The sequence below is a fragment of the Trachinotus anak genome, unplaced genomic scaffold (assembly GCF_046630095.1).
Source record: "Trachinotus anak isolate AG129_WGS33_773 ecotype Australia unplaced genomic scaffold, CSIRO_AGI_Tana_v1 ptg000019l, whole genome shotgun sequence".
Lineage (NCBI taxonomy): Eukaryota > Metazoa > Chordata > Actinopteri > Carangiformes > Carangidae > Trachinotus > Trachinotus anak.
The window spans coordinates 7,031,727-7,054,931 of record NW_027273870.1 but is presented as its reverse complement, the minus strand read 5'-3'; the positions used below and the strand labels follow the sequence as shown (position 1 = coordinate 7,054,931).

Below are 23,205 nucleotides of genomic sequence, written 5' to 3'. Positions count from 1 at the left end.
TGGCGGTTCTAGCTTGTATGGCGCCCTGGGCCAAGCGAAAGATCACATTGTTGATGAAACAGAAACAGAAAATGTTCATTATGACTTCAGACACAACATGTTTATTCACATTTAACTAAATGATATATGATATATGAAGCTTTCTATAACCTTAGCTAAAGTGCTTGTGGCCTGTGTTGCCTGAACATAGCCACAGACAGGACTCTGGAAGAGACTCTGGTGTGACGATCATGTATTTTGTAGACCCGCCATTACATTTCCTTCAAAATGTATTTGTTGTTTCAGTTTAGTTGTACAGAAATGTCATTGTAAGGAGACAGGGTTGCTATAGTTGGTCAGTTTTTGTTTGTTTTTTTTCTTTTTGGCGTACATGACTAATAGCATTCCCTTTTTTTGAAAGTCAGTATTGGTCCTGGGCCTGGGGCCTTTCTGTGTGTATGTTCTCCCTGTGTCTGCGTGGGTTCCCTCCAGGTCTGGGTCCAAAGACATGCACATTAGGTTAATTGGTGACTCTAAATTGCCTGTAGGTGTGAATATCCAAGGTACATAAACATACTGGTGAACTCTGAATATAACTCATTTCACAAGTGAACTATTTCATTTGCAATCAGTTTATTGCATGTCTTAACATGAAAGAATATTTATAAGTTTATTGAATTTAGTTTATTTCGGATATTAGTTCAAAATAATAATTGAATTCTAAGCACAGTACAATACAGCCTTTTGTCACATGTAGATTTTAGTAGTAAAAGCAATTCAATGGATATTAATAATACAGTAGTAATATGATATATTTATTGCTGGGCCCATTTCCCCTGAATCAGTGTGTGAGCCACTTTTACTGTGTGAGCTAGAGCCCTCCTGGTCACATAAAAAGCAATATAACCGAGTACAAAATAGCTAACATCAGTAAACTAACAATTAATGAGTACAGCTCTTGGCAAATGCATTCATTAGTCACTGAATCAACTAATCACAGCAGCAAATTATCTAAACATAATCTGGAAGTGTCTTTTTCTATATAAAGGTAAACTGTAAATTAGATAGCTATCATTAATCATTCTTTAAAAAAAAATCAGTAACAGCACGTCTAATCATCAGAGGCACAAATTACTTATTACACATCATCACTATTACACAGAATTGTCTCTACTGCTGTGGCTCCCAACCTGTGGGCCAGGGCCCACTAGTGGACCGTTAAGGTACTGCAGGTGGGCCGACAAATTAGCAAAACGGTACAATTTTGTTGAAATGTAATTACATAAAAATTCATTTTTAAATGTTTAAAAACTCACTTTCATTGTCTTTTTTGTTTTCTCATAATTAGACCTATCACTGTGAAAAGCCAATGATCAGCCTGTCAGACCATATTACATGTTTGTGTGCTATCTCAGTCTAATTGCACGCTAAAAGGTTACGTCCATAGTATCAAAATGGATAGCCGTCAAACAAAAAAGAAAAATGAAGCTTCCTCTGCTTTCAGTTCAATCCTGAATGTTCAATCATCATCATTTTTAAAAAAAAGTGCTCTGAGAAAGTACTATTTGGCCTACTGTTACGGATGAGGGTGGGCCATGAGTTGGAAAACGTTGGGGACCACTGCTCTAGAGTATGTACACATATCAATGCAAACCTCCGTTCCCTTTAACCAAGCTGGTTCCAAATCACCAAGACAGTTTGCTCCAAATGTTGATGTAAGTTCTATCTGTATTCACTAGGTCAACCACTGAACTTCTTCATACATTACTCACTGCGAACCAGTTCATTTCAGGTTTTAGCTATTAGCAATGCTGCATTTTTTTGTTTTACACTGATATTACATGATGGTCATTAGTGCAATATTTGCCAAAGCTCTGGCCCTCACTGAACAGGAAAACTAGTTCTCACAGATATAGTTTTGTTCTATATTACAGTTCTCATCATTCCAGTCGCCTTTCCCTGATGCACGGTGCCAGAACTCCACACAGTCCTGGTTCCTCCCGTCATAGCTGTTGGGCTGGCCTTTACCCCAGAACCTGTAGGACAAGGTGAGACATCCAAAATAAGACTATCTGCTCTATCCTTGTGCAGATGAAGTCAACATTGCCAAGAGTTTTAATTCTGTATATTAAAGGATGTGAGTTTAGTTTCTTACGTTGTGGTCAGTGGTGTCCCATCCACCCATTTCCACTGGCCTTCTATTCCTTCATCAGTCAGTCCAATCCAGACTTCTTTGTCACTTCCATACAAGCCATTGATGAAGGTCTATGAGGGAAGAGACATACATTTCAATGTTCCTGTCATACTTATCACAAATAAAGTGACATTAAAATAGTATATCATACATAAGGTTACAGATGATGTATATTTACATATGTATGTTAAAGCTACAATATCTTAATTATGATTTAATAATTGACACTATAAAGGAATTAAGCAACTAACTGATGAACACAGTGGAAGATTTAGCAGCTAAAGAACCAGACATTTACCTCAAGACTGGCCTGGACTATAAAAAAAACTAAATAAAACTATATTCCTGTTTAAGAAATACGATAAAGTATTAACTGATGGACTAAAACCTGCAAATCAATCATGTGCCCTTAATATAAATACATTAGATTCACAATTTATTATTATTGGTATTATTATTATTACATTCTTGATCAATAAATTAACCATTTCTTTTTTTCACTAGGTCATTGAATCTTTGTTTGCTGCATTTTTAAAAGTACCTTTATCTTAGTTTAGCTTCTTGTGTGTCACTTATTTACCTATCTATCTCAGGTTTGTGTTTGTTTCAGGAGGTTCCTGGACACTATAAACTGCCAAAACATCCTGTAATATATATGTGTTGAGGCAGTAATAATTGATTTTGCGCAGCAGAACTAGCTGTAAACATTTTATCAATACATCATCATCTCCTAAAGTGATGTATGCATTGATGAATTGAAGTCTAATATTCACTCTCCTTTTAGCCCTGATTTGCTCTCTCGTAAATATCTACTGTGTGTACTGTATTTATATACAGTATATGTTTTTGTTGCTGACAGATGCTAAAAAGCTTGAGAGGAACTGCAGTGTCAGGTTATAATATTTGTGGGTTCATAACTACATGCCACTGCTTTCACTTTACACATAGTCAGTTGATCAATTGTTAATATGAATATATTAATTCGTGGAGCTTTATTAAAGTAAAATGCGCTTAGATTTATATGGTGACCTTTTAGCATAGAGTTATGATGACAGATGATGCACACAGATAAACACACCATTTCATTTTGGCTTTTTATGATTGCCAGGTCTGCTCCTCTGCTTTGACAGTCTTCTCTGCTCTTGCTCCAGGTTTTCTTGCCAACAGACGTGAAGTAGCAGCTGTACTGAAACTTGTTCCATCCAGTGGGACACTTCTTATCTGTAAATGTGAGATGTTCATTCATTAATAACCAAACACTAAGCATTTTTAAAGTGATATGTAGTGGTTTTCTGTGATAAAATAACTTTCTCCAGGTGAGGACACATTTTGCAAAATAACGCACATTTTATTGTCAGTTTCTTTTTACTTACTTTGGATCGTTGCGTTCAGTCTCTCAGCTTCATCCTGTAGAACATCTTTCTCAACGGTCAGGTTCTCAATTTTCGACTTCAGCAGGTCTCTCTCCGTAGTCACATTTTTGCAGCTGCTTTCAAGCTCTTCTTTTTCCTGAGCTAAGGACGCATAATTGACCTGCAACTCATCTGTAGCTTTTTTAAGTGTGTTGTAAGTCTCCTGCAGAGTGTCTTTTTGTATCGTCAGGTTTTGGTGACTGTTTGACAGCTTGTCTTTTTCACTGTTAGAGAAGTTGTATTTGTCCTGTAAATGTTCTACATCCTTAATCAAATCATTGTAACTCAACTGCAGCTGCTTTTTTGATCTGGTTACATTATTCAGTTTGTTCTGTAAATTGTTCTTCTCCCTGGTCACTGAGTCAAAACTGGTCTGTAACTCATTTTTGCGTTTGAGCACTGAATCATATTGTTTTCGTAACAAGTCTCGGTCTTTTGACAAGGCATTGTTATTAGTATCCAGCAGGTTTTTACTGGCTTTAAGCTGTTCAAGCTCTTTGCTTAAAGCATCATTACTGGCCTGTAGCTGGCTTTGGCTAAGTTTAAGTTTGTTTGTTTCTTCAGACAGTAAGTTGTTATTTGTCTGTATTTGGTCTTTCCTTTTAGATAAGTACTCATAATTCTGCTGTAACTGATTACGATTGGTTTCAACATCCCGTTTCTCTTTCTTCACTGTCTTCAGGTTCTCCTCAAGGTTCTCCATCTTTGTAGTCATTGTTGTTAGGTTGTTTTGTTGGTCTTGCACCAATTTTTTGTCTGCCAGAGAGGAGAAAAAAATATGTTGTGAAGTAATTTTACCATAACAACTTTCTACGACATGTGAATAGTTGACAGAAACAAGGAGGTAGACTCACAGTGGACACTCTGCCCGATGACGCCAGCCAACAGGAGAACACACAGGATCCCGAGGAAAACTGTGGCAGCCTTGTATGGGCTGCTTCTCAACACATAAACTACAAGAGAGCAACCAAAATAGAAAGGGAAACTTTAATTTGATGAAGTGATCTGAGGAACTTGTAGTTACATGCATCATCTGGATAGAAAATCTCAGTAGTATTGCAAAATACTATACAGAAGATTTGTATCAAGCCAAAGCGCTTTACACATAAATTACATATATAAATTAAAAATCTGAAAATCAAGATACTTAAGCCCAGTCATTCAAAAATTCTGCAAATCCTGTATTGCCATTGAATGGCATTGCTCAGTGATTTGCAACATTGTCCACATTGATTGACATTGATGGACATTAATGTCCACATTTTATTTTATTGCCTCACGGTAAATACTGTCATCTAATGCCCTGGTTTACAGTGTGTTTGGTTTTTCTGTTTGTTTGGTTTTTTGTTTGGTTTTGTTTTTTTGTTGTTGTTTTTTTAACCACTGAGGAAGATGAGAGTATGTGATTAGAAGAGCTCTGGTCAAACATCACATGGTTTAATTGAATGAGGAAAATAGAGATACAGGTATAAGTGAAAGCCTAAGTGACATTTATATCTGATGCATCTGTTCTCATTGCTCTTTGTTGCACTTTGCATATTCTACCTCAGCCAGGTGAACCCTTTTTTCAATTGTTTTTTCTTTGTTTTTTCATTAGTTTTTTTTTAATTTCTGGTATTTTTCTATTTGTTTAAAACATATGGAATATATGGAAATGATTGTATATTAGGTTGTGTAAATTGGCAATTAATTGTTAAGGGAACAGTATGTCAGTATTGTGTTTACAGCTTATCGTGCTGCCCCCAAGAAGCCAAAAAATACAATAAAATTTAAAAAATGAAGTAATGTAGCCTTAATTCCATTAGTTCCATTGGTGTGCATTTTAGTCCATTACATTTTCTCCATTGTAAGCAGGAATCTTAAGTATTTCCACCAGCAGTGAGACTAAACTAAAACAATAAAGTTGTGGGCCCTGAAAGTTGCTGAAAAGCTCTTTAGAGCTGAGGGGAACTGATTTAGTTGTCCTATCATTGTCTCACCCATCTCTATTTAGAATGAAGTTCTAATTTTATTACCTGAACAGTGGAACTTGCTGCTGCCATCCGCTAAAAGCTTCTTATATCCAATTTTACTGTCTTCGATGTCCATGTTTGTCACTGTAGAGGCATGGTACTCGACACTCATCTTTGCATCTGCAAAAAAAAAATTGGTAACATTAGTTTCTGAAATAGCTGCTGAGCTTTTCAGTAATGTTCCTTTGAAATGTGTCCCCTTTCATATATTTCTCTTTTGTTTATATTCCTCTTTTTCCTGTAAGTTGCCCTTTGTGTTACTTTTCCCATGACTCAAACATCTGCATTCAGTACATTGTCAAGGTCCCCGTTGCTGTTTACTTCAAAAAAAAAAGTTGGTTTTCTAGGTTTAGTGTTTTTGTAGTGTAGATAAAGATAAACTAAATACAATGAATCTAAGATGTAATGAGAAATAACCTTACCTGTGCTTGTAGAGATGACAACAGTCAAAGACTTGGAAATATTAAAGAATTTGGTTCTGTGCAAAGAGTGAAACCCAACCTCGTCAACTTCCTGTAACTGCACCCTGCAAAAGCCTTGCACATCTGCTTCATGAAATGCCACACTCACAGTAAATCCTTGGTTGGTTTCCTTTACACTTGTGGTCAGTGGGGCAGAAATTGTGGGTTGGGGAGTAGGTGGAGCAAGAGCCTGCCTCCTTCCTAATTGATGGTGAATTGGTGAATGTTCGCTTGAGATGTTTCATCTCAAGATACCTATTCAGTTTTAATTAGAACTGCAATTTACTTATGGACCAGACAAAATGAATTTATTTGGGAAATAAATATATGTGCATGGTTGGAGAGAAAAAGCTTCCACCTCTCAGACCATTGTGGCACTTGGGTGAATACCACTGAACCATACTATGTTTGAGATTATGGCAAATAAAGTTGTTTCTTTTGGCCCACTGAGACCTTTACATAGTGCAGCAGCAACTATTTGCCAATTTCACAACATGAAATTATGTTATGAGGAAGAAGATATTTCACAAAACATTCAATTGCTGAACATGCAGTTTTTACAGCAACTTACTGTGGAAAAGTCTGAGTCAGATCGATTGCTCAAATTTTGTTCCAAAATCCATTTCCTGAGTTAAACATAAAACTATACTGTTTTTAATTTTAATGTGATCATAGAGCTTTGCTTGGTTAAGATCTACTGGAGTAGTAATTTGGCATATAATCTTTTTTTCCTCATATTCATTTGAACTCAGTGGACATTTTCATATTATTGAATAATGCAATACATTCATTCATAAAATTATTTGTGCTACTTCTACATACAGTATATTCTCTGTGGCAACTGTATTTGAAAATCTCACTCATAAGTTCACGTTTCTGGATCACAATAATAACACAGTGGTAATTGGAACAATTAGGCAGGAGCTAACATGTCAAAAGCCCTAATGGGTCCATACTTTGTCAGCCATTCAACAACTCATGCTTAGTCTGGTTACTGTTTGAATGTCACAGCAAATCAGCATTTTCTATTTGACACAACCCATCCTGAACATACAGGGCAATAGTTGGGTAACACACAGCTGTATTGAGTTATGCAGGTGCTGCATTGGCCTCCCATCAGCCCTGACCTCAACCCCACTGGCCGGATTTGACCCCCATTCACATTAATGTTAATAATTCTGTGTTCATTACATTCATTACATTTGATCAGATAAAAATGGACTGAGACTTGTTTGCACCCACATACAAATGCTGGTGAATCACCTGCGTGTTCCTGAGTGTAGGTATTTTCTGGGAACATGTTCTGCTGTTACAGGGTAATAGGCCTACTGAGCAACATTCTGTTTTTTGGGGGTAACTTAAACAGGACTTGTACTCCACTATAGTATTATATTTGTAACTATAGTTGTAGTTAATATAATATTTTTAACTACTGGGTATCTATTCTAATATTGCCAAGTCCGCATGCAGATCATTAATGAGCGTTCACCATTGGCTGCGACTATAGTCTGAGGACCACAGGATACTGTGATTTTGATTTGTATATCTGTTGCCTGTGAATACACCAATGGTCTGCTCAGTTCTGGATGATAGAAGGATTAAATAGTTTGAAGTTAGTTTACCTTTAGAAGAAATGTGGTGAATTTGAAAGATGAAATGACCCATAGCACACATAAAAAAGTTTTTTATAATTCATGTACTCCTTAACAGTGTCAATCCACACTAGAGAAGATCTTGCAGTGGGATCACATCAGCCACAACACCTGTCAACTTGTTGACTTCTGACCCCTTAGTATTCAGCAGCCGTTGCTGCATTATTACATGAGTCCTCAGTAGTCATGCGTCAGACCACACCCATCTTTGAATTCAGTCTTCATTTCGACCTTAACTATACACCTAAAAGGCATCTATGATGACACACACACACACACACACACACACACACACACACACACATTCATACATACATACAGACTCTCTCTACAGTCAAAACAGCTAAGGTCTTTGTAAGTACAATGCTGCACCCTATAAGTAAGCCTACTTCACAACATACACAATAACATATAGGCCCACAGTCCTGGTCCTGACTAGCTCTCCCAGGAGACAGAACAGGTCAAGCCTAACTTGAGACAAAATAAGAGGAAGTGAGTCCTGACAGAGCTGTTGCAACTGTTATAGCTGTTTTTTCACAATCAGTTATAGGAAGTAGGCATTTAGGGTCAGATGAGAAAGATGCTATTGAGATGGGAAATGTTAGGATCGAGCATTTTTGGAGCTGAGTTGTAACATCTTGTGTGAAACCCTCTTTATAGAAATGCAACTATATACATTATATAGCCTTTAGTTGTCAGGTAATCTAATTGAGATAACGATCTCAGACCAAACAGAAAAAGATATATCAAACATATCAAAGTACACACAACAAACACAATCAGACAAATAAACAGCATGTACAGCAGCACATACAACAGACAATACATTGTGCGTTTGTGTAACATATTTATTTAGTTACTTACACATATTGGCTCATATTCAGGAATCTAAACTGACCTGAAATAATGATTGAAAATGTAGTGAAATAAAATATATTGTTTATACATTATACATCCATAAATCATATATATATGAAGACCATGTTATTTTACTCAACTTTCTTTGAGCTTCTGAATCATTAGGGTCTTTGTCCTTTATTTCAGAAACTTCCTCCTTTATTTCATACTCATCCTGTTCTCCTTCCTCATCATCATCATGATCAAATATATAATAAGGGGCTTTTAGAGTTATGAATGTTTATGTTGACAACTGCAGATCCTGAATGATATGTGTATAAGGCCTCAGACAGGTTGTCCTTATAGTAACCTCTGTGACGCCTTGCCCACAGAGAAAACATTCAACACAAGAAAAAAGTGGTTCCTGTAATATTAACGGCATAAAAATTTTACAAAGTTACAAGTCCTGAATGTGTGTGTGTGCTTATTATGCCAGGTGTGGAGTGAGATGCGAGAAAGCCCCATCCCATCCTGTATACTGCTGTACAGCTGGGAGACAGGAGATGTGTGTGTGTATGTACACAGTTCTGCTGTGTGTGATTGAAAGAGAGACTGGTTGGTGTGTGTGGCATCGCATTTGCTGCATGCCACTCTACAATTCAAATTTGACCTGTAACACCACAGATGTAACTTTTAAAAAAGAAAAATTATTAAACTGTGTTTTATTATATTTAGTAGGTCATTGTTGAGGATATCATGAAGTGTTGTTTTGATTAGAAAAAATTAAAAGTATGTTTCACACATCTAAAAATGACCCTAACACAATAGGAGGGTTAAACCCATAATTAGCCCTGAATTGTTCACCAACTTCAGAATCTGGCTGAATTTCTGTCACGTTGGTTGTCGTTTGACGTGCAGTGGGTCATGATTCCTGACAATTGCCTGAACAATCAGGAATCTGGTTCTTGGATATTTTATTGGAAGTCAGAAATTTAATCTTACTTGTGTAGTATTTTACATATTGTGGCTTAAACTCTTGAGACTGTTCTGTGATATAAAACTGAACTTCACTTCAGAGGACAGACCATTTAGTCTGTATCTTCATCTGCAACTTCGTCTTCTCTTCTTACTCTCCATTCATACTATAACTGCACAAAGATATTCTGCTTATCTCTTTCTTTTTCAACATGTTTGAGAATTTGGTCATTTTGTTTGAATAACTATGTTGTGGCCAGTTCTTTGATCCATACAGTGTGAGCATAAAAGTCAAAGGTTCTGCCTGTGCTGAAAAGTTGATTAAGTGAGTTTACACAATATACTACATTAATAGAAAAATACCTCAGTGTGAATCCAGCTACAACAATTCTGTTGTGTCTAAGAGAAGACGGTCATTACTCGCATGGTCACTATGGTTGCTGCTCAGACAAACATAGACATAGACCATAAGTCTTTGAGCAGCTGATCAATGCTGGTGTTTTGTTTTCTGCACTGACACTGGGTTAGTGTTGTCCATTTTTAGTGATCTTGCCATTTTACAGGTCCAGCCTGTAGTGGTGATGGCGGACTCTGTAGAATATCATTTCCAGTAAGGACCCTCTCGCACCAGGTGTGACATACCCATCGGTGACCCGCACACAGCGGAAACCCAGACGCTGGTAGAGCTGGTGGGCAGCCAGTGCATACGCCGTGGTTCCCAACACAACAGAAGAGTAGTTGTGAGCGGCTGCATATTCCAGCACTTTCCGTCCCAGTGCAACCCCGACTCCACACCGCCGACAGTTCCGGTCAACAGACATCCGCTGCAGCTCGACAGCACCACCTGAATTCTGCTGGCTGACTGCTGCTACAACACCCGCCACTTTGCCTTCCAGCACTGCTACCCACAGACAGGAGTCTGAGGTGGAGGTCAAGGACACAGCATGAACATAGTGAATTAAAGAAAATACAGCAGGAAGAAGCAAATCATTCTGTTTAAATTATAATTCAACTCCTTTGTTCAGTCAGTTAAAAAACATGGACAATGCCCTTTTTCACTCCATTATTATCATGTGTTTGTAGTCTTGTATGTCCATTATCAAGCAATACTTCAGACAGACACATTGGCACAACAGTTTTGAACTTTAGTAGCAATATGACTGATGATTTTCTGTGATACTTACATGAGTCATATGATCACATTATGTCGTTCCTACACTGTAATATTTTTATTACCAGACATAGAATATCTGTCTCCATTTCAATTAACAAACCATGATGGAATAAGTCCAGGACTTAAATGTTATATCCTTGAAAAAGTCTAATGCTGTATTTCATTGAGAAATTAAAAAAAAAAAATAACCAAAAACGAATGGATTATTCTACTGGAAAACTCGAGAAGATCCCTTATCCAAAGTTGCAGCCTCAGTAAGGCTCAGTGTATCTAATTTTCATTTTTAATCTCATTCTCATCTATATAATCTACCGGTATTTTTGTAAATGACTTGTAAACGTAGATGGCAAGGCTTCAACTGAAAGCACAACTTTGGTAGTGATAATCAATTAAGCAAAACAAAACAATTGTATTATTTTTTCCCTTACATATATTTCAGGCCTTGAAAAGAAAAGGTATACTCTAAACAGGATGGGATACATTTTCTTTGATACATATATGTACAAACTAGAACTACTGGTGGTAAATTGGTCTATAACACTGCATATGAATGTATATGCATAGACAAAAATGCATGTGAAATGTAAATAAAATTACAAAATAAGCAATGTATACCTGGTGAGTTCATGTAAAACCCCTCAATGTCACCCATGTCTCTGCTCATGGCACGTTCCATATAACCATGGATCACATGCCTGCTGTAGAAGTAGCGTCCACAGAGCACAATGGCTGGGAGGAGTCCTATCACCCACCAACACATGGTGATGGCAAAACATAGAACTGCCAGAGATAAGACAGGGACAGATGTGTGAACATAACAAAACTATAAAGTCGTAGTACTTTTACTGTAACTTTCCCCATGAATACAGAACAAAGTTGAGGCCAAGACCAAGGGAACAACACAATAGAACAGAAGAAAAACAATGTCAAATTTGATTCAACATACATACACACAAGGAAAACACAATAATTAATGCTGTTTTTACAGCAATCAAGAGACTGGTCTTTTGCACTAAAACATTTTTTAAGATGTGTCCTAAAAAGAAATCCTGAGCTTCTCTGGTTGATCACAATCACAGTCTGAGGGCACAGTGTCAGGGTACTTGCAATTACCACTTTACAAATTGTTTCCAATCTGCAGAAGCAAAACAGACACGTCATTTATGGATTTATCTTACCTGTCATAGCAGTGTAGAGCACAAGACTCTCAGGGTGATGTCTCAAGCCTCTGAAGGCTGTGTCTGGTACCATCTCCATTAGCCCTTCATAAAAGATCCTCTGTACCTCTGGTTTGTCCACTGGGGTAAACTCACGCACAACTACAGTTGGGAGTTCACATTTATGTCCTTTTTGATGCATTTTGTGATCCTTTTTCTGTGCTTTTTGCTCCATATCAAACAAAGAATTATGTGATACAGTCACTAAAGTCCAACTTCCTTCCTCAATAATCCTTCCTTGTTTTGTATGTTGAGTACTCTGTGTGTGTTGTGTAAGTTTCTCTTAGTTTTTTCTCTTTTTTTCATCAGGCTTGCTACAGATAAGATCCCCAAGGCATGTTTCGAGGGCACACACCCTCTTATCAGTCCCCATATGTCAAAACATTTGTTGCAGGACAATAATACTAACTTAAACTAAAGGGAAAATCCTCAGTTTTACACATCAAAGTGTGTACAACTACATGTGTGAAAAAAGCTGCATGAAGCCTTTTCTGTCTACAGAGGGATCTGCACAAAATCAGATAAATTGCCTCAAGTGATCGTTTGAGTCAGACGACTCAGGATCTTCTTGCTATGAAGCAACAGTCCTAACTGTGAGCAGCACCTGGCAGTGACACTTTATTTAAAGGGGCTATTTGTAAGTTTTCTCTGCCCTGCCAGGAGCAGGTGGTGGTGATTGTCACTTGACAAGAGCTTCAGCCATCGCTGTCTTTATAATTCAAGTACAACAGGTTATAAAACGCCCTCTGAGCAGCCCTACATCTTCAGGGCAGAGTGGAGGTTACAGTGAGTTGCCATGGGAAAGTGACAAGACGGGCTGGGGATGGCTGGTTAGCATGCTACTTCTTATTTTCAGTAAGTAGTATAAGGGACTAGAATTTGAAATTTGATTACAGTTACTAATCCCAGTAACACTCCATTACGTCAGCCACTGCCAGGATGGCATCATGTTTGATAGGAGTCTCTTCATTATCTTATCTTAAATACATATGGTTCAGGAACATTTTTAATCCACCACTAAACTTCAGATTGCACACAAATTATACAGACAAATGACAGAGGCAGGCTTTGAATGGGTACATTAAACAAGATGCACAAACACCAACTGTTTCTATGTTGGCTCGAGGCTTAAGATTTAGCCACAAAAGATGCAGTTTATCCATTAGTACTACAAAGGGATGTAGCTAATGTAATGTAGTCATTTTATCATAACTTCCACAGAATGAAAATAGACCATGGTATTGATGGCAGAAGGCAAGCGGCTTGGGGGAGGCAGGGAAACTGGCGGAGAATGACTCACTTCGAGTCCAAGAACTCTCAAAGGGTCTAGGGGGATCAAAAAGAATCAGTGTATATCAGACAAGACTAAGCATGCCAAATGTGACATGAGGGTGGGACCAGTTGGATTCTATATTTAACTGTGATGACGCCTATTGTGATGCATGTGAAATGATACTGACACATAGTATGTTGGAGTGGTGGAAGGCCTGAATGAAAGGCTAAAACAAGAGACAAAAACCATTGAACCTTTGATAACAAGAGCACTTTTTTTAAGGATCATTACCTGCAACTATGTCAGTGTGATCTGAATGATCACACTCATTCCTTCGGTCTGACAAGCACCTCATGAATAATTAAAAAAACATAAATAAAAATTGCACGGTCTGCTTAGACAAGCTTTATCGCACATCTTCAGAAGGTAGCCTGTTTCCTACGCAAGAATAGTAGACAGAATTTTATAATAAAGCAAGCAAAAATGAATCTCAATAATGTCAAACCAGAACTCATTAATGAGGCAAACCTTGAATAGTTTTTGAAATATTCACTCACAGGACCACAAAAAACAAATGCACCCACACAAATTCTCCCCATCGCTCATTCCCTTTGTCAGTATACATACTAGCAGCACATGCTGCCTCCCACTCACTACCACACACTTTTCCTATATGATTAGCATCATATCTATCATTGCTATTCTCATTTATTTAACCCTCTTGTTCTATACTATACTCTCCTTAGCTTAAGAAAACCCATGATTAAAAAACAAGCTCAAGATCTATGGGTTTAACAGAGAATTTATCATTTCTAAAGCGATAAAAACCTGACAATAGTCAACTAGACAAATTATCTTGTACTGTAAATTTACCACTTATTTATTATCTGCTGTATATATATATTGATTCCTGCCATGCATATTTTTGAGTGCTAGCTAACTAACCTCAAGGGAGCATTATTAAAGATATAGTTTGACATTTTGGGAAGTATGTTTATTTATTTTCCTGCTAAGAGTAAGACGAGAAGGTGAATACCACTGTAGTGTCTGTGCAGTTATTACAGAGCTAGAGCCAGGAGGCAATTAGCTTAGCTCAGTGCAAAGATTGGAAACAGGGGACTCTCTTCAAACTTCCGAGTCTTTCGAGTCTTCATCATTACATAAGTACATTTATTAACTTTGAGGGAAGTAATGCCAGCTGTATCCCCCGCTTCCAGTTTTTATCCTAAGCTAAATTATACACTTCCTGGCTTTAGTTCCACGGTTAGCACCCAACCACAAAAGTGGTCTCAATCTTCTCATCTAAATGTCAGGTAATTTTCAAAATGTTGACAAGTTATTTAAAAGCCACACTCGCCACGCATGCAGCAGACTATCCTATCAATATTTGAGGTCATTCAAGCCTCTCCTCTGATTGGCTGTTTCATCATGCAGCCACAATATCTCATTCTAAAGTTAAACTGACCTCAGTGGTACCACCTGGGATTCAGAGAGAGTTTCCTGTCAATTAGTCATTGCAGCATCGTTTGATCCTTTCCAGGGAAGATATTTCCTGCTTTTCAGCATCTGCATGTATTGATTCCAAGGTCAGACTGGGTGAAGATTTCTCAGAGCCAGGAGAGTTTCCTGTCAGCCTGCGGTGTCATTTAAGCCTCTGACTGATCTGCCACACTTTGATCATCCATATCTGGTGTTCCCCCAGACACATTTAGATATTTGTTTATCCTAAAATTGCAGTGGCATGAGTGATAGCTTGTTTTTAACTTAATTTAGCTGGTGACTCAGTAAACTCAAAAGGAACCCACAGCTAAAGCCATTACAGGAGACACATTTTCTTTAAGCAGTAAAATTTGAACTATGCAAATTGTGTACTGCCATCCATAAAACCTTCCCACAGAGGATGTAAATACACCATAATTTATATGAAGAAAATCTGACTAAGCAACCCACACCTTTAAAAAAGAAGCTTAAACAGTTTCAGAACATTTTGTCAAACATCAAAAATAGGTGCAGTTGCAGCTGGTTCAGGCTATCCTAATGTGTTTGGCTGCAGAAGGGAGTTACTGATGTTTAGCTGAAACAATACAACTGAAGTAGCGCCGAAATACAACAAAAAGCTATCATTCAAGTGTCTGTCTGACTAAACCTCAAAACAAATTCTAGAGAAAGCCATATCCCCAGGAAATTCAGGAGGCAGTGACCTGAAGCAGCCATTTAAGACTTCAGTCACTTATGCTAATTTCTCTGCTCTCACTGGAAAGGAGAAGAGAGAAATGGATCAGAGCCAGGAACACAGTTTCCTCAGAGTAGCAGCAGTTCTCTCACTTACACTGCAGGGAAACAACTGTCCTTGTTATGTTTGTTAGTGAGTGCTGCACTCAGTCGAAATCCCAGGAGGCCCAGGCTGTTCAGTTTGTGCTGAGTGGGCTATAGTGTGAAGGTCTCTGTGCTGGTCTGTCATTTCTATGTTCCCCCGCCATGCCTCTGGTCAAGTTGTGTTTGCTGCAGTTTCTCCTGCTTCCTGGTGAGAATTAGTCACCATCAAACTGTCTACAGTGCAATCAGAAAGTAAGATGCAGTGATACGTTTTTATTATTTTTACTCTAGCTCAAAACTAGCTCAAAACAAGAACAAAACTACGAAGAAAATCAGACAAAGCAAAGCAAAAAGTGATGATGGCCACAAAAGGCCTATATCTGTTCACTTTTGGGTTTCCGAAAAATATTCAACCAAACAGTAAAATGATGACTTTCCTGAAGTTTATATGTACTAATCCTTTCTAATTTCCTTTATTCAGTAGGTTGTTTCTCCTATCCCTCAGGGTGTGGGCACACAGCTATTTCCTGGAGGCAGTTCATATCAGTGTAAACTCAGATGCTCCTCAAGGCAGAAAGGCAGAACCTTTGGCCTCTTTGGCCTAGAAAAATACTCCAGAATGTTTCACTATTCCACCCACAAAACTGCAAATCAATATTTTAATTGTTTTATTTCTAAACCACTCTACTGTAGTAGAGATGAGACAATCATCCTGTCCTCATTCTTTCTGGCTGATAAGCTCTGACCAGGTCCCTCTGATCCATGTATTTACTGCACAGTAGAGGAAACTGACACAGGGAGAAACCTGTTCATTGTAGACAAACAGACGCCTAGATAAGAAAAGGCAGTGCAAGGTAAGTTTATTTGTATAGCACCTTTCAACCTCAAGCCATTCAAAGACAATGTGAAATGAAAGACAATAAAGAGCAACAACCTCAGGCTAAAAAGCAGTCTTATAACCCTCCCTGTTTAAGGTCAGAAATGTGCTTGGAGTCCTGTGCTGTGTCTCAGTTAGTGTACTTCCATATTTACACTTACTATTTTGAGTGCATAAGCGCGTTCCCATTGACAAGTTAGGCAACATGCAGTGCATTATAAATTCCTGGTAGATGCACTTAAAACAGTAAAAAAAAAAAAAAAGAAAGAAAGAAAAGTGTAAAACGCTGGACATTTCTCACCCTCAACAGTCACCATGTTAGCTACATAGCAGAAGGTGACGGATCACGTATTTTCAAACTTGTGGAAACAGCGACAGGGGGAGGAGGACACATCATCTGCACCATTGGCAGCCTATTTTCATGTTGCATGATACAGGGGGCACACACACAAAGTAAAACATTCAATCTCAAGTTTAGAGTGGAGTACATTGTGACATCGTGAGGGTTTTAAGTTACCCTTTAATATAGATATAAAGAGATGAGGCAATATGTAAATAGGTTATATAGGGATGTGTGCATTTTTTTTTATTTTGAATTAAGTGATAAAGTGTCCTTCTGGTCTAAATTATGACTGCATGAACACTACATATCGTTCATGATCAAGAATGGTTTGATCCTCTATCCTGAATAACAAACATCTGAGGAGACAAAATGAAGAAACAGTAAAATAGAAAAATGAGTGAAAACAACACCTCAGCGATAGGGACAGTCATCACTTGTAGAACAGAACAGAACTCACCCAAGGATGGCAGAGGAGGAGAAGAAAAGAAGAGGAGTTGGAGAGAGAGAGAGAAAGAGACAAAGAGGTGGGAAGATGTTGGGATGAACACAAAGTTTCATTCTGTGCTGCAGGAAACAAGAGAGAGCTGTGATAAGGAGAAAACAGGTGGAGAGGCTCCATGTGAGTCTGAAAAACGTGGACAGAAAGATGAAAGAAGGAGGCAGTGATCTGGAGAGGGCCAGCTTCATGGAGAGGTTTCGGTTAAAGCTTGTGCTGTAGTAAGTCTGTGACCGTTTTAATCAGTGAGGCACAGAGGGAAATTAGGACACAGAGGAGTGGGAGGACTAATTTATTGGTGTTGTATCATGATTACATGAGATAGAGAGATCAGACATGCCCACCCCCTAGTTTCCAGAAATATTTTCTCTGAGGTTTATGGCCTCTAGCAGTTAATAACATTAGCCTAAAGAATTTACTGTGGGACAAACCACAGCTTCCTCCAGACCATAAAAAACATTTGCAGAGTTCAATTCCAAACCACTGTACATCCACTTTAGGAGGAAATTATGAAGTATTTATCCTTCATAATAGTGACGTTGTCTTTCTATGTCATGTATGATGTGACAAGTATGCAGTTTTCTTGTCATTTTGCAACTCCTCAAAGGTGTCTTCATCAACATTAGCTATATTAGTTTACTACAAGCGATGGGGTTCTCCATGAACCCACAGTTTTCCTGCCAACAAATAACAGTTATTTCGCATAATAGTAGTAGTGTTCGTGTAGGTGTTTTCATCTGTGTTTTTCTCATTGGTTTGAAGTGGGGAAGAGTTTATTAAGACAGCCCTTTGGTTGTTTACTTGTGTTGCAAATTTTTAATTGTATTTAAATCTGATCAAATCGCACCAGTGTTAAACCCTTAATGAATATTGCTTACTGTAAGGATGTTTTTCTTTTTATCTAGTTGGGAAAATTTTAAGGGATGTGGTTAGATCTTTATAATTTTAACATCCAATTTTCAGGGGCTATAAAACTTTATTTATACCAAGCACAAACCTCTGATGCTGAAGTGCTCAAAATTGCAATTGCCTTTTGAGGCCAGCCCCAAAAGGTGAGACTCCATGTTAAAATGTCCAACTTTACAGCAGAAATAAACATGTTTATAGCCTGGTACAAATAACGGTTTTGGTCTCTATAGCTAATTTCCTCCTTTATGACAAGGCTGAAAGTTATGCATAACTGAGATCATGGCTGCTTTGAGTGACAGGAGGGTGCCATCACAGTTGGCTAGCCCCATGGTTTCTGGCCACTAGTTGTCTTCTTTGCATCACCTGAGCTAATTCGAGTCACTGAATTTGACCTCCCAGCTGTTTTTGTGGTGTTTTGCCTTGTGGAGGATTTTTCATGCAAATATTGGACAAAAATTATATGGCTTACTGTGCGGTTAATTGGCTAACAGCGTGAGTAAGTCTGGGATTCCTGTATTTTGAGATGAGTGAACTTATTATTGAACTCAAATGTTAGCACTAATTAGCAGGTATCAGTATCCATGCTTACATACCTGGCTTGTTAGCTTACCTCATTAACTAGCTAATTAGCCAGCAAATTAATTAGCCTTGGTTTATCCTTCAAGCAATGCCCAGCTATGCTAATGATGCTAACAGGAGCATATGTTTGCCACAGTTATTAAACCAGCATGCATATGGCTCCACCCATGCCCGCCCACTTTGCCCATGTTTGGATTAACCAGGAAGTAGGGAAAGTCAGGAACTGCCAAGATGGTGACAGCAGAACAGCACACTCTGAGCCTCAAAATCACCCCTCTGAAACCTATGGGTGACCTCACTGAGGCTACATCCATCTTTACATACAGACTATGATTTATACTTGTGTGTTAAAGGATTACACCATACCAGCAATGTCCAAGTACATAGGCTCTGTAGCTAGGTAGAATACATAGGCTACGCTGTTGCTACATGCCAGGGCTACAGCAGATATGAAGGTACCACGTGGACACTTCTGGAACTGTCATCAGGCAGCTTGTGTTTCCTGCTTCAGCCCTCTGATGCCGTTGGAGACTGAGAGCTAAGACAACATGAAGCAAGTTTAAAAAAGGCTCAGTTATGTTCTTTTTTTCAGAAACATAATATACAGTTAGTAGTCATCCGTACTGCAAACCCTCTGCTCGTCACAATTGCCACTCTCTATCATATTTAATGAAAGAACATAAATACGGTGCAGCGTATCTGATATTCATTAATGAAATTATGTGTAAACACATTGACTGTGAGGAACACATGACAGTCCCATACCTAATCCACATTCTTGAAAGTGATACATATAGATATATCTAAACAACAATTGGTTTCAAGCCCTGAAGGGTCCAGTCTGCTTATGAAAACTTGATGTGGACGTTTCTCTGATCTGGACAACTAGGCCACCTGGGCACACTCTGCTGTTTTCTTATAGATCAAATATAATGTCAGGTTTATATGACCTGATTCTAATCATATGAATCTCACCCATAGATTGGAAATAAAAATGGTCATAGACTCTGGGTCTGAAAAGTGAAGTTAATGTGGAAATGTCTTGAACCTGCATTCTATGTAATGACATCAGGGGGCAACTCCACTGGTTGCAAGAAGAAGTCTGATTGTATTGAAGTCTATGGACAAATGGCCATACTTCAGATTTAATTATTTACCTCATTAATTGTTTCCCTAATGAGTTTATGGTCTCAATCACTAGTTTCAACTCTTCTTCTATATAACATGATGTTCAGAGCATGGCTACCGTTTGATTGACAGACTGTACTACACATGGCAACCTGACAACATGTCAATCATGATGTCAGGGTGGGTTGCCACTAGTGCCTTTGACTTCAGCATGAGGTGATGATGAAGTGTGGGCAGAATCACTGAGGTGTTGAGAGAGTTTTGGAGTGAAAAATTAAAAAGTGAAAAAGAGAAGTAGGAAAGGTCAGGTTTGATAGGTGATAACTGCCTCTCCTGGACTAGTGAAAACCGTCATCTATGACCACTGCTGTGTCTTGTAATAACAGTTGAATGTTTTCTGAGTGTGTCCATCTGTTTGCTGTGTGTTTGCGATGATATATCTTTGCATATCCATTACACTCAGCTCTGTGTGGACACTTTTTCATGCGCACATCAGTGTTTCTGTAAAAGGGTGGAATTTTATAAAAATATATTTGCCGGGGGAAACAGCATCACAGCAGAGTTCATGACGTATTCATCACCTCAGAAACGCTAAAATATACACTGATATGCAAATGTTTATGTCTTCAAAAATGTGCACATTTCAGAGCCACCTAGTTGAGAAAATGTGGCAAGTATATCCACGTAAGAGTTTATCTTTTGTTTGCATTGCTGTAGGTGTATGTGTGTGTGTGTGTGTGTGTGTGTGTGGGCATGCATGTGCGTGGATCCCGCTTGTGTGATGCGATGAGGAACGTCTGTCTTCCAGTGGGCCTCTCTCTAGGCACACCAGCAACGGCAAACACTGCCAACGCGGGTGCGTTCGCACGTGTGTGTGTGCACACTTGAGCCTTCCAAATGTTCTCGGCTGTGAAGAGATCCAAGTACATGACTCAAACGTCACACGTCTTCTGTTGCTATCTTTCGGTCTCCCTCTCTTTCACACAAATTCTGATTTCCATCCTATTCTGTCAACATGAGCTCTGTTTTCTACCCCATATTGGCGTCAATAGCTTTTCACCTTTTCCAGGCTTTTTGTTGCAAACACACAAATACAGCCACTATCTATTTGCACAGTGAGTCTCTTCTGTGTCATCTGACATGACTATGCATGTAACATCACACACCCCAGTCTCAGATATCACCAAAGAGGTAAAGTGACTTTTGTAGTTTATTTAAAGTATTACTTGTTGCTGAATTGCATTGTATTGTAAAGATGTTGCTTTTAATGCATCCACCCCTTTTTGTCCATATGGTCTAATGCAACTATTCATCTGCATATTCATACATTTCTATGCTAGTCGTGCATGTGTTTCATATTTGTCTAACTAATGACTGCACCTCAGATCAAAGGGCTTTTTGTTGTCTTGTCGCAGCAGCCGACTGCTATTCTTATCTCTTTGATATGGAAAATATTTCGATTCCTAGCACTGGAAAGAGACGACAAAATCAAATAAAGGGAAAAGATGTGTGCAAAGGGCTTCTATGAAGAAACTGCAACCAAATATTGTTACAGTAATTAAAAGTTATTAAGGAACTAAAAAGGAAAACATGGGTGAAAAGAACTGGACACAGAAAGAACTTAGTCACAGCTACTGACTGAACAGACGCACAGACAATAGAGGTGACACATTTCTACTTCACATTATGAATGAGTGAGAGAAAATCCATGAATCAGAGGAGCTTGCCTCCACATGCTGGAGGTTAACATGTTAGGAAGACAAAGGAACAGACAGAAGAGATGTGAGAAGAGGGAATAGAAAGAAAAAGAGGGGATGTGTGAAAGCAAGAGCACAGAGACCTGATGACAGAGATGTCATATTGGAGTCTGAGAAGTTGCACAAACTCAACACCTGAACACATGAAAAGATGAACAACATGCAAATTGCGTCTGTGCATGAAAAAGTGAGAAAGCGTTTGCATGTTTGTATATATGTGTGTGTTTGTGTGAGTGAGGGGGAGAGAAAGAATGAGGGATGGGGCCCAGCAGGTGGAGAGAAGTTGTAACCAACTAGTGACGCACTTGAAGAAGCGCGCACCAACCACCCTCCTCCCCGTCTCTGCTTTGCCCCCTCTCTTCTCATGAATAAACCGAGAGTCATTAATATTCATCTATTCCACATTCAGCTTCCACAAACATGTTCACGCCCCACCTCCCCACCTCACTCACAGTGTTTCCCATTGTGTCTGGTGGTTGAGTGGCATGGATGTCGTCCAATTGAACCCACACAGTTTATATGTACTCTGTGAAGAAGGTGCGTCATGGAATTTTTCTGCCACACATAAGCTTGAAGACCAATGAGAAAGTGAAGTATGAGCTGTCTTGTGAGCTTCTTTCATCCTTATATAGGCATTACAAGCTGTGATTCCTCTGACTGAGCTCAGTGCCAGAGTGTGATCTCTATGTGTATGTGTTTGCAGTGTGAGTGTGACTTTTGTATGTAACAGCTCTCTGTGTGCTTTGTTGTCTTTTTGCACAGAATGAAGTCTGGTCTTAACATATTGTTGGAAGAGTAATAAAAATACTTGAAGATTTTGTCTCCTCACTAAATTGTACATGAGCAAAGCATAAATCGTCCTTTACCCACCAAGTAATGGTTTCTGAATATTTACCTGCCTGCCCAGTAACTCTGTGCAAGATGCAAAGGTCCCATGACAACAATGAAAGTTAAATGTTTCTTATTAACAACTACCAATGAACTCATAAACATAAGCTGTCATTTGAAATGGGAAAAAACAAAACAGCCAAACCATTTAGCTGCAGAACAGCTTCCAGAGTTCTGGCTTCAGTAGGACTTTGTACACATGACACAGGATACATGCAGCCCTGAAACTCGAGTGCCTGAAGACACAGCCAAAACAAATTGTTTTGAACATATAAGTTAAGGTTCACTTCAGATTACAAAAACACCCGTTTACTTGAAAAGTTTACCATCTTCTTTGTGTAAACAGTGTCACAGCTCTTATCAATCAGATTAAGTTTGTTTTTATAGTTTTTCTGTGACAAGATTTTGTAACATCCTTAATATATTATATCTGCTCCTCAGGGCACTCACTAGCATTGTGTCCTACGAATGCAGTGTCCCGGTCGCTCTGGATAATCCACAGACCTCACTGTGTACAGGTTCAATTGCTGCTACTTTCTACTGAATAAATAGTCCCTTTGAAGAAGAGTGAGGTGATCTGCAGAAACCCAGAAATTGTTTCTGGAAAAACAGTTTGCTGTTGAGCTTTTATGCATGCTAGCATCGTGGCTCTAGTTATGGCAACATCGGTCAGTTGGTCCGCCACTTTGATCCAGAAACTACTGAATGTATTGTTCATGGTGCCAG

At 38.6% G+C, this 23,205-nt stretch overlaps 2 protein-coding genes across 2 annotated transcripts; both read right to left on the bottom strand.

Annotated features, from left to right (window-relative positions):
• Positions 1-595: 595 nt before the first annotated feature.
• Positions 596-6,171, bottom strand: LOC139636720 (C-type lectin domain family 4 member M-like). Its single transcript, XM_071505002.1, has 7 exons — positions 6,020-6,171; positions 5,601-5,717; positions 4,440-4,538; positions 3,547-4,341; positions 3,252-3,394; positions 2,135-2,244; positions 596-2,015 (listed from the first exon to the last, which is right to left on the bottom strand). Exons 2-7 carry the CDS (start codon positions 5,707-5,709, stop codon positions 1,877-1,879), a joined length of 1,395 nt encoding a protein of 464 aa, XP_071361103.1. The 5' UTR covers positions 5,710-5,717; positions 6,020-6,171; the 3' UTR covers positions 596-1,876.
• A 2,369-nt stretch (positions 6,172-8,540) lies between these two features.
• On the bottom strand, positions 8,541-12,172 carry LOC139636982 (N-acetylaspartate synthetase-like). Its single transcript, XM_071505436.1, has 3 exons — positions 11,875-12,172; positions 11,312-11,476; positions 8,541-10,441 (listed from the first exon to the last, which is right to left on the bottom strand). The coding sequence occupies exons 1-3, from the start codon at positions 12,086-12,088 to the stop codon at positions 10,080-10,082; spliced, it is 741 nt and encodes a 246-aa protein (XP_071361537.1). The 5' UTR covers positions 12,089-12,172; the 3' UTR covers positions 8,541-10,079.
• Between the last annotated feature and the right edge of the window lie 11,033 nt (positions 12,173-23,205).